This window comes from Protopterus annectens, chromosome 1.part2, assembly GCF_019279795.1.
Source record: "Protopterus annectens isolate FY-2018-M chromosome 1.part2, PAN1.0, whole genome shotgun sequence".
NCBI lineage: Eukaryota > Metazoa > Chordata > Ceratodontiformes > Protopteridae > Protopterus > Protopterus annectens.
In genome coordinates, this window is record NC_056727.1 from 822193770 (window position 1) to 822206671 (window position 12902).

Below are 12902 nucleotides of genomic sequence, written 5' to 3' on the forward strand. Positions count from 1 at the left end.
TACCAATATTTATCTGAACATGATAAGATGAAGTATTTAGGAGTAATTTTTATGTTCTGGCAGCTAAGGATATGTGGGAACAGACTAAAGAAAAGATAATACAGAAACTGAGAAACTGGAAGCTCATGTCTATGGCTATGGATAACAAGCTTCAAGCAGTAAAATGTTTTAGTCCCTTTGATTTTGCACATAGGTCAGGCATATTTTTATCAGCCAGAACAGAAGTTGTGTATAGTAATTAATAAAGAGTTGACAGATTTTATCTGGGAGGGGAAGAAGGCAAGAGTCAAGTGGCATAAGTTGATCCTTCTAATAAAACAAGGTGATTTAAGATTATCTGATTTGAAGGGATATTTTATACCTACACAGTAAAGGCTCTTTTACATAAGACAAGCAGAAAGCTACAATTAAAAGTGGAAAGAGATGATGGTGAAGCAGGGGGGAAATTCAATCAATAAAGAGAGAGTGGAACTTTAGATGCTGATCTTTAAGGTGAATAACAACAGTCATACAGAGTATTATACTTATGAATTAACAGAAAGTATTTCAAGAACTAAGTCAGCATGGGAATGGAGAAAGGGTTCTGCTTATACGGGTGAATGCAATTAAGGTTACAGAGAATAGGCAACAGGGGGCTGGAATTTACTGGAGGAAACTGGCAAAGGAACCAAGATATTAGGAAAATAGTTATCATCAGATTACAAGCAGACAGCAGTCCAGGTATTAATTCTGTTTCTATCAAACCAATCTTGAAAAAATTAAGACGTCACAAAAATAAATAAAAAATAAAAAATTATATTCAAATATAAGGATGTACATTATAGACTAATTTTATATATTTTTAAAAAAAATGTATATAATTAATTAATGACATAATTAGATGTGATGTTGGTTGGCTGTTATTATCATGTGGTGTTGAAATTTTATATTCAAATAGCATTATGTTTTACTATGGTTGTAGCACACTGAAGAAGGTAATCCAAAAGCTTTGTGTTTTCCACTACATTATATTGACATTTTATTAAACTATTGGATGTAACTTGGCCTTTTTGTGCTTTTAGCTGCTTCTGTAATGCAAGGTTTGATTCCCTCACCCTTCACTTATCTGTTGTGTGACTCTGATCAAGTCACTTCACCAGACAGTGTTCCTAGGCTGTCCTGAAAAGGGACACTGACATTCAGTGGGCTCTCACAAAGTGTTAACAAGTGGTTTGCATGTGTATCTGTTAAATTCCTGTGCCCTTCACATAGATGCTTATTAGTGCTTCACTATATGCTGTTTGATTATGAGTTCCAACATGTCTTGCAGTGTAATGGGTTACCAGATACATTTTCAATAAATCTGAGTTTCAGTGTGAGACTGATTTGTTTTGTTTAGCACATGTCTGTTAGTGTTTTTGCTGTAAAATTTCAAATAATAATTTTAATGTAAATCCAAATCTCTGTGACCATAGTAAAAGTAAAAAAAAAAAAAAAAAAGTAATATGTGACTGACAGGTTTGAACAGTGCTTTATGTTAATTGAGGACAGATAGCTTCATAATAGGAAATTGGTATGGCTGGGGGAGGATAGACAACTACCTTGTCTAGGCCCCCATTTGACCATGATTCAGCTCTGATCGAGCGCCTCCAGTCATCTTTACCCAGAAAAGGTAGAATGGAGTGCATTATGACCATCTGGAACTTTGGCTGAATAACAAAGTGGTTGAAATTGCTTAGGACCAGAATAGGCCTGAGCCTCTTTTTTCAGAACCAAAAAGAACCTTGAATAGACTCTAGATCCTTGCTGATTTGGTGGGGCCTCTTGGATGACTCACTTTTGTAGCAGCTTTGAAACCTCTTCTACTGACAATTCCACCTGACTGAGTGGTAAGTCAAGACTTCTTTTTCTCATTTGTGGAGGGGAAACAAAGTGAATAACATAGCCTCTAGAAATTATTCTCTGCATCCAGGAGTTTTGGGTGATGGTCTGCCAGGCTTGAGTGTGTTAGGATAAGCACCTATTCTGACTGCATCCAGACAGCAGCAGTTGGGCAACTGTTCAGGAACACTGGAGGCATTTCTCATTAAATGGGCCTCAAACCCCATAATTCTGCAGTCTGCAACTGTCCCTAGGATGACATCCAATGAAAATATCCCCCCTCTGCTATGGGGGTGGGGGGGTTGTCAGGATAAGTGTCCCAGCCAAAACTGTGGGACTTTTAATATCATAACTTCATTCCATCCTTTTGGTTCCAGGAAAAAGTTATTTGAAGGGCGGAAAAATAAATGCCAAATGCAGCCAGGGTACTGCCCTCCTGCATGCTTCTGGTGAGCATTTCCTTAACCTTAGGGTAAAGGAGGTCAAACCTTTGAAGGCAGCATTTATAAAGGATGTCTTGAAGCCTTCTGTGAAATGCATAAGGCCGTTTCATCATGCTGATGAATACAGATGCCGGTATCCGCTGCCTTGCCATACCATCAGCTGCATTACAGAAAAAGTGCATTGGTCACATTGGTCATCAACTGAAGGGTAGATAACTGAGACTTCTGGATTTCCACAGGCTGATTACCTGAGAGAGATTTTGATAATTTCATAGTCAGGCCCCTCTGGAAATGAGTCATGTGAGCCAAACAGTTCAGCACTCTAAATGTTGCAGAAGTACATCCACATTTGTCCAGCACTAGAGAGCCTCTATTAAAGGGATGAACAAATTTGCTCTCCTCTGAAAGCACCCTTTTAGTGGCTGTTGCAACAACATTGGCATCTACTTTGGGCACTTTCTCCAGCAGACTTGTTTCTAGGGGCAACCAAGATCTTATCTGGTTTATGTGGGATAAACTTCTCCACATCAGGTTCCTTCCAGGCCCCCCGAAAGATGACATCAATTAACTCATCAGCAGATGAGACCACCCAGGAGGTAGAACTGCCAGTCCCTAATGTCTTGAGGAAGACCGTCTCCTCTGGAGAGTGAGTGTCAATGGACCAACCCCTTCTTTGCTTCATTAACTCCAGAATATCTTAAAAGGATATGTCTTCAAGAGGGGATTGTGGGGAACGCTCCCCTTCATCAAAAGGATCCAATCTGACTCCATCTCTGCACCCTGACCATCCTGCCTCACATTTTAGATAAGAAAGAATTTTCTTTTCTTTTAAACCGTGGCAAACTGCTTGCTACAATGTAGCAAATAGCTGCTACAGTTTACACCTTACATGGAGTGCTAAAGCTCTCTTATTTTAAAAGCCTTTTTTTACTTTTAAACTGCAGCAAATTGCTTGCTATGATGTAGCAAATCTTCTCTTTCACCATGGTTGTGTGACTGTGGAGTTAGTATGTATAAATAAGGGAGATGATGGGGAGTGCCCTCTACATTTGAAGGGGTAGCTATATGTTTTATTGACTTGAAGTTTTCACTGGTTTATCTGAGTAAAGCTTCTGGGACTGTTGGCTTAACAAAGTGCAGGTGAACCTACACCTAGACTCTACAGAAAATATTCAGGTCAAGACAGATTACTACACTGAACTGTACCCATTATAACTTCCCTCTTTCCAGGATAGGATGGCTAATTATGTACGGTAAATTTAATCTGGCAATCCTTTCAGACTGAAAAATCTCCTTATCTCAACAGAGGTTAATAAAGCGAGCAATCCAGTGTTAGCAGGAAAGGTACCTGAGCCAAATGGAGTAGGAAATGTACCAGAATCTCAGGTTTGTACAAGGCCTACAAACCAGTTTTGTCTTTTTAACTGCATCCGTTTAGTCATTCAGTCATTCATTCATTGTAAAATTTCCTAATTAACCCAATTCAGGGTCTATCATAAACTAAAACCCTGGCCATAATAAATTTCTCTGCCATGCACCCACATAGTTCTTGGGAGATAATCTAGCTTCCCAATGATCTCTACAAGATGATACATTCAGATCAGTAAGGGATTGTCAAAGATGGACATGGAGGTCCAGACTTAGTATAGCTGTGGATGAATATACTGCAACTAGTGCAGAGACAAAAGAAATCAAGATGCTGCCCTCCTTATCAACTTCTGTAAGGCCTTTGACTCTGTGAAATAGTTATATATCTGGGAGGCCCTGGGCACAGTTGGGATTTGAGGTGACTTAGTTAAAAGACGTCAGCTACTGCAAAGCAAACCTCCAATCCAAATTTGAAATAATGGAAATAACATAATTATTTTTGCATCAGACAACAAAAAAAAAAACTGTACGTGCTAGATAAATGCTTCACCAAACAGCACAAAAATAAAGTCCAGCAGAAATCAGTAATTCAAAGCAAAACCAAGCTGTCTTCATAAAATAAGCAAGTTTTATTTGAAAAAACAACCATAAGCACTTTCACAGTATTAAAACTGCTTCTTCAGATGTATAAAATCACTGCCATGCCTGCTAATTTATAAAGTTTTTTTTTTAAATCACATGGTACAAAAACAATTACCTCTTAACAACACAGAACACTGATCCTTACAAAATAATCTAAAAACTATAAAATTATAAAAAAGTAACAAAAACACATAGAATGCAGTATCAGCTCTGAGCCTGATTATCCATTTACTCTTCAAAGACTCAGTTGTACTACATATATCACCCTCTCTCAAACCTATTTCTCTTTTAGCTATAACTAATAACTTAAACTTATGTGCTGGAGAAGTTTCTCCCACATGTTTAGCAAGAGCATTACTCCTAGAGCCATTCCTAATACTACATAGATATTCCCTTACCCAGTCATTCAGACATCTATCAGTCTTTCCTGCATAATTTTTTTTTTGCATACAACACAATATGCCAAATATACTATATGCATACTATTGCATGTAGCTTCAACACTAAACCTATATATTCTATCTTGATCTGGATGTAAAAATTCCCCTGAACTCTCTATATACTCACAATAATTACAACTATAACACGGTCTGGTAGCAAAATTACTACCATTCTTCTTGTATTTAATTGTACTAGGTCCTACAAGATGCTTAGGATAACATAACATCCATTTCAACGATTTCTTCTTCTTATATACAAAAATTGGGACCACCCAACTATTATTAAATACCTGCGTACAGCTGTAAAACCAGAACAAGGCTGTGCTCACCTGATAAAATATCTAAACAATTTCTTGATCATATTTCTGTACATTTGCAATTGTTTAGTATAAATGTTTACACAATGTGTTTCTGGTCTAACAGCTCTTATGTTTTTTATCAGACGTGGGTTAGGATGATTCAAACACTATTTCTGATGGTTTTCAGACCTGTATATTTATAGTTACTACTTCTGAAATGTATGAGTGATATTTTGAGTACAGTATTTGTTATGAATTTGTTAGAGTATGTGATTTTTTTTGTGTTATCCTGTTATTGTTTGACTTGGTCTCCCTAACATACATACAGACTGATACATTAGAATGTTAAAAGTATCTGTAATAATAAATGACTTAATCAGCATGATTTGGGAAGTATCATCTATTGTAATAGTCATAAGGTAATGAGTTTAAGATCAGAAAAAGCTATAATTTTTCTAATGCTAAAACTGTGAAATGTGGCTTAAAAATAGAAAATGACATCTAATACAAAGATAATTGTATACATAATGTGCATTAAAAGGAGACAGAATTAAGTGGATTGTATCAAATAAAAGCACAGATGATCGAGTTAGCTGCATTATACTATTACTGTAGTTATTAAGTTTGGGAAAATTAATTACTGAATGCTGCAGTAAGTAAACAGAGTGACTTTTGGCCACTCTTATGGGGTAAAGAGATAGCTGACATGAGTTCAAAAAGTAATGCCAGAGACTTACAGAATGGAAGACAGGATTGACACGCCCATCCTGGAGGGTGACATTTGCTTGGGGGTACAAAGGGCAATATGAGCTTCCTGGCAGTAGTGATGTGCTTTGCTAAGGGTGCAGTGCAACTTGCCAACAGTACTCCATGTGGAAGTGTGGAGTGGTGCAGAGTGGCCTGTCTATGACATGCTCCCCTGGCAAACATCAAGCCCACTCATCATGGCGAAATGAGGGTAGGCCATAAACAGTATCCCTCATGGTAGATTGGTGGAAAGCACAACTCCCCTATCCCTTTAGGTTTCATTCTTGCCCCAGCTGTACAGTTAAAAATAGTCCAGTGAGGAAAACTGGAGTGGCCAGCACACTCAGCATGCATGTGAGACAGTAGCATGACTGTCTGAATGACACTCTGGGAGAAAAAGAATGCAAAAAAAGTAAATAGAGCAACATTTTTGTGAACTAATAAATTATACCAAAAAAGAAGGAGTTTGTTCAGGATTCAGTTCTGACTTCCATTCACTATCTGTTTATTTTTTTCCAGGTACAACAGTTTTGTCCCAAATCTCCTAAACATGCTGCTTTATTTGCTACTGAAAACTTTCCATTCTAGTGGCCTAGCTTGTGGCTAAGAATGATCTGAAGGCCAGTTAATTTACCCAGTTAAGAAATGGATGACAAAAATCGATCAAGCAATAAATTAAATAATGGCATCAAATGTAGGCAAATTCTGGCATGAAATATAGGTACAACTATTTTGAGTTCTGTGATTGGTTAAAAATAATTAATTTTCAATGTTTTGAAAAAAGTGAACATTATATTTGTAATTTGTACAACAGTGACACTTCTTGCTTTTCTGTGTATGAAAGGATGGTTAAGTAATCATTGGGTGTGGCAGGAATACTTATATAGCATGTAAAATGCATGTGACTGAAAATTAACTCAATTTTAAAAAGGTTTAGCATATTAAGCATACAAGTGTTTTTTATACTTCTGTAGAATCACAACTCTCTGGCTGTTCATATGCCCTGCCATACTTTTTGAATTAGTGTTAACAGAATGCAAACCTTTTAATAGAACTTTCTTAAAACCTGCAAATAGCATATAAGCCTACGAAAGCTCCATTTGGCCATTGCACTTTGTTGAGCATAGTATTTACAGAATTACTATCAGTGACCACTCCTCATTATTCCTCTGTGGCAGTGGCCACTCCTCATTATTCCTCTGTGGCAATGACTATTCCTCATTATTTATCTGTGGCAGTGACCATTCCTCATTATTCCTCTGTGGCAGTAGCCACTCCTCATTATTTCTCTGTGGCAATGACTATTCCTCATTATTTCTCTGTGGCAGTGACCATTCCTCATTATTTCTCTGTGGCAGTGACCATTCCTCATTATTTCTCTGTGGCAGTGACCATTCCTCATTATTTCTCTGTGGCAATGACTATTCCTCGTTATTTCTCTGTGGCAGTGACCATTCCTCATTATTTCTCTGTGGCAGTGACCATTCCTCATTATTTCTCTGTGGCAGTGACCATTCCTCATTATTTCTCTGTGGCAATGACTATTCCTCATTATTTCTCTGTGGCAGTGACCATTCCTCATTATTTCTCTGTGGCAATGACTATTCCTCATTATTTCGCTGTGGCAGTGACCATTCCTCATTATTTCTCTGTGGCAATGACTATTCCTCATTATTTCTCTGTGGCAATGACTATTCCTCATTATTTCTCTGTGGCAGTGACCATTCCTCATTATTTCTCTGTGGCAATGACTATTCCTCATTATTTCTCTGTGGCAATGACTATTCCTCATTATTTCTCTGTGGCAATGACTATTCCTCATTATTTCTCTGTGGCAGTGACCATTCCTCATTATTTCTCTGTGGCAATGACTATTCCTCATTATTTATCTGTGGCAGTGACCATTCCTCATTATTTCTCTGTGGCAGTGACTATTCCTCATTATTTCTCTGTGGCAATGACTATTCCTCATTATTTCTCCGTGGCAGTGACCATTCCTCATTATTTCTCTGTGGCTTTCTTTTAATTACCAGAAAAGCTGATGACACCTCTCAGGACACTTTTTACTGTTGAACTTCAACAAACTGTAACACACTCACACACGCACCCTCTCAAAATGTGGCCTGCAACTAGCGTATAAAATATTTGTGGTACAGGAACTATTTATAAATCAAAATAAAGTATAAAAATGTTATTTTAATTAAAATCCAGCAACAGACTGTCCTGGCAGCCAACTTGCTGAACATAGTAATTTTCTTTAGGGAAGTGGTTTTGATCAAAACTGTACCTTCTAAAGGTAACAAGGTCTTCTGCTTATGCTTCCAACCTTCAGTACCGCCTATTAACACCCACCGCCTCAGGTGCTACTACATACCCACAATCTGTGACACAGAATCTGAAATTATACAATCATTATGATGAGACTCTCCACAGTAGAGAGAAGAAATTAAAGATGTGTCTTCAGCCATCCTTCTCTAGTATGCCTGTAAATTTTTTTATAAAGCATGACTTAGACTCTATCCTTCTTCACCTATAGCAGAAAAAAAGCGTTAAGGATAAGGAATCATTTCCAGATCTCATTGCTATAAAAATATTTCATTTTCATTCTAGCCTCACCAGCCTCACCAGAACCACATTCCTTAACTGAGCTATAACCAGTAGCCATAAATATTTCTGCCGTGAACAAATAACTGATACAACTCTTCATTATGAAGAAATAAGTGAGAATACATACTTGCTTCAAGCATTCACTGTACATTGTACCAGTGGGCAAATTCACTGGTCACTTTAAAAAGCTGCTCTGTTACAGAAATAATGAGTTACCCAAGTCCGCGGATCATCAGCTTTTCCTCTTCTTTCCCCATTCTAACACTTAGCAATGATCGAATCTGTCCAAGAGCAGCCAGGAGGTTGATTGTGTCTTCCACTGACACTGCGTTAATTGTATAGGTCTTTGGTAATGCACGAATTTGACTTCCTATGCCATCATACTGCCTGTGCAACAACACAAACATGGCTCTCACAAGTTCAGGATCTTCAATTACTGATTCTTGGGCCCAGCGTACCATTGTTTCTGAAATTAGTTGCTGGAGAGTAGCTGCAAGAAAACAAAATGTGAAAAAAGCAGTCGTCAATAGAATTGCATTGATTTGCAGTGTATTCTTTATGACCTGTATGCATTCTACTTGCTCATGATACAGGACTGTTATCAGAGATTCATTCTTTATGAATATAGAGTTGTGTCAAAAAAGTTAAAAAGTTTTAAAGTTAATTATATAAATCAAATTACATTCACATGGCAAAGACAACAAAATGCATGGAATATATGTTCTAGCACTGTATTAAGAAAAAATATGTATGGCTGATATAGCAGTCACCTGGTAAAACATAATACCAGGTCCCACATCATTATCCTATGCTCCATTTGCTCTGTGAAAGACAGGGATATGGTAGGATCAATCAGTGTGTCATAGCATGTTAGAGATCAGAGAATTCTTATAAAATTCTGGTATCTAGAATTACAAATAAAAGTTTAGGAAAGGAAACACAATGTTGCATTTGAATGTCTTGTGGCATAGAAGTGTTAAGATAATGGGAGAGTTTCTGAAGATGAAGAGAGTATACTTCTTGCAGTTAACAAAGACTACTGTATTATTTTAAGCAGAAGTTTTAGAACATAAGGCAAATAAGGATGTGCATGGAAAGTGTAAGTGAAGGTTTTTACAATTCCACTCCAACTCCTGTGATTTTGGCTGTGATATTTAGCCCCGTCTCTCCCAGACATCATGACATTGGGAACCTCCAAACTTTGGACCCCACCCAGTTTGGCTTTGTTAAGGGCAGATCATGCCTCCTAAACCTGGTGGACTTCTTTGAGACAGTTACCAAGGCATTAGATGAGGGTAAGGAGGTCCACACAGCCTACCTAGACCTTGCAAAGGCTTTCAACACCATTCCCCATTCTGGTATTATAGACAAACTCACCAACCTGAACATTAAACCCTACGTCACGAGATGGGTTGCAAATTGGCTCACGGACAGAACCCACACAGTGAGAGTTGCAGACTCTAGGTCCAACTCTAAACCGGTTACAATTGGTGTCCTCCAGGGCTCAGTCCTAGGACCCTTCCTGTTCGGTATATACTTCTCAGAGGTACAGGCAAGCACTAGAGGACTTTGGCTGACCAAGTTCACAGACAACTGCAAACTAGGGGCCATAATTGACTCTCCAGCTGATACAGACACCCTCCAGAAGGGTCTCACTGTGATGGATACCTGGCGTCAAAATCATGGCCTTAAGGTGAATGCCAAAAAGTGCATAGTCACCCCCTTTGGAAAAAACAAAGTACCCATGAACTACCACATAGGTGGTAGCCCCCTAAATACAGAAAAAGTAATAAGGGATCTGGGGACCCTAGTAGATAGCAATCTCTCCTTTGATAATCATATTGCCAAGGTGGTTAGAAAATCCTTCTACGTGGCCCACCTAATCTCAAACGGGTTCACATTCAGAACAATGGAGGTTATTGTGCCTCACTACTCATCACTTATTAGACCCATTATAGAATGCAATGCCCCATTTGGGATGTACCTTACAAGACACCTGCAACAGCTGGAAAAAACACATAAGTAACTCACCAAGAGGATTACTGGCCTCAAACAGATGACCTATGCAGCCCAACTAAAGAATCTTCAGCTGTACTTGATTGCATACCGCTTACTCAGAGGTGATCCCTGCTTGACATACAAGGCCATGTCCAACCCAGAATTGATGGATATGCTCCACCTAAAAAAAAAATCCCTGAGAGCCACACGATCTAGGGATATAAACCTTACCACAACGATAAATAGGACATGCTGGAGAGATAGATTCCTGACCCAGAGACTCCCCATGCTTTAGAACAAGATTCCAATATACATCAGACAGAGCCCCTCACTAGCACTCTTCAAGAGAAACCTTGATGGGTGGATGGGAAACAGAAAATTTACCCTGGGGATCACTGCAGTGGCTCTGCTGGACAGAGGCACAGGGAACTAATGGCTCTGCTGGTCAGAGGCTCAGGGAACTAATCTAAGGGGCTGGTGAAAACCAACACACTCTGGCTAGGCTTATAAATGCCCTTTTGCAGATAGCCTAGTACTTACCTATAAACCTATGATATTTTTTGTATTGTTAAACCTGTTCAAAAGTACACCTTAGGGTCATAGGCGATTACTTGGTTAATGGCTCAAGAGCCTTTACAAGCCAAGCCAATATAAACCAATTTTACCCAGTATATGGCCCCTGAATGCAAGAAGATGGCATGGGTTTGTGCCTATGCCTTGAGTATTTTACAGATGGCCCCTGTCCACAAGGGACACATGCACTATCCCAGGTGTGAATTTGTGATTCCCTATTCAGTGATCCAAACTGCTCTTGAACAGGGCTAGAGAAGGGCTCTGCTTAACTGAATAGGAAGCCTGTTCCAAAGAAGGGAAATCTCTGCGACACATATCTGTCTCTCCAGCATGTTTTGTTTGAGTCACTGACTAAGTTTAGATCCCTTGATTGGGTGACACTCATGCTGTTTGACTTGTGGATGTGTAGCAGCTCCATCTGGGCTGGATTTATGAGTGCCTTGTATTTCAGGCATAGGTCACCACTTAATAGTCGGTAGGAGGCAGAGTAAAGGAATAGGGCTTTTAGTCTATCCACATAGGACATGTTGTTAACAGCCTGCACTTTCTTTGTGAGGAACCTCTGAGGTCACTCCAGTTTTTAAGCGCCTAGTCAATAACATTCCATATGGCACATTGTACTCAATTACTGGTTTAATGAGGGCTGTGTACAGTGGGACTATAATTTCCTTCCCTAGATCTGGTGTCACATAGAAGGACTTCCTAACCACTGTGGACACATGGCAGTCAAAGTTTAGGCTGCTATATATCTGTGTACCTACATTCCTCACCTCTGAGTCTACTCTTGTAATGTGCCATTAATGTTGTAGTTAGCAGGTGTATTTGACTTCCCAAAGGGCATGATAAAACATTTCTTCACATTTAGTTTATGGACATGGCTCTTACACTAGTCGTTTGTCTGATTTAGACCCTCCTGAAGGGTAACTGTATCACTGGGGGATTCTTTGATTGCCACCACCTTGCAGTCATTGGCAAACTTTGTCATCCATGGGCCTTCCACACTGGCCTTGGTGTCCAAGAAGTATATTCCAATCAGGAGTAGTCCCAGCACTGAGCCATGTGGCACACCACTAGTAAATGGCCTGTTGCTGGAAATGGATTTCCCCACTTTAACCACATCCTATCCATGAGCCAACTGGCTATACATCTTGCAATGTATGGATTTATGCCCAGTTTTGTGAGTTTACTTATAATATCGAAGAGGGGAATTGTATAAATGCCTTGACCAGGTCAAGCTAAGGGGTATGTAATGTTCTGCCCTCATCCATGGCCTAGGTGATTTTCTCATAGAAGTCCACCAGATTTAGTAGGCATGACCTGCCCTTGACAAAGTTGAATTGGGTTGGGTCCACTGTTGAGAGGTTTCCTGTGTCATTATTTATCAGATCTATGATTATTTTTTCCATGGCCTTACAAATAAGACTAGTCAAACTTATGGGTCTGTAATTTCCCAGGTCAGTTGATCGTCCTCCTTTATGCAGAGGGATAATGGCAGCTATCCTTCCCTCTATCAGGACAAAGCTGGTCCAGAGGCTGTGGTTAAATAGAGATCCTATTAGGCCTGATAGGTCCTGATTAAAGATATTTAAGAGGCAACCCAGTATAGCACTGGGCCCCAATGAAGCTACATTTTTAGCTTTAGAGATCCCAATGGCTAGCTCTTCCTTTAAGTGGCATTGGAGTGGTGGAAGGTATTTCTTGGGTGAGAGCTGGCTATGAGTTGAGCTGAATTTATCAGCCAGCATATTTGCTATATCTTCTGACTGAGTATAGGTGATGCCATCTATATCTAATTCTATATATCGTTGGGTGTTGCCCTTAAGATTTCAGACATAACTGAAAAATTCCTTATGAGGCTATTTTTAACTCAAAGTCCCTGATTCACTTGTTTATGCTGATGAGGGAATTACTGCTCTGTTGTGCAC

General features: G+C 39.1%; 1 protein-coding gene across 1 annotated transcript in view; it reads right to left on the reverse strand.

Annotated features, from left to right (window-relative positions):
* RYR2 (ryanodine receptor 2) overlaps positions 1-12902 on the reverse strand; it is a 6224161-nt gene that overhangs the window by 2773704 nt on the left and 3437555 nt on the right. The window contains exon 41 of the mRNA XM_044059048.1: positions 8623-8896. Coding sequence (XP_043914983.1) covers positions 8623-8896 — 274 coding nt within the window. The remainder of the gene's footprint in view (positions 1-8622; positions 8897-12902) is intronic.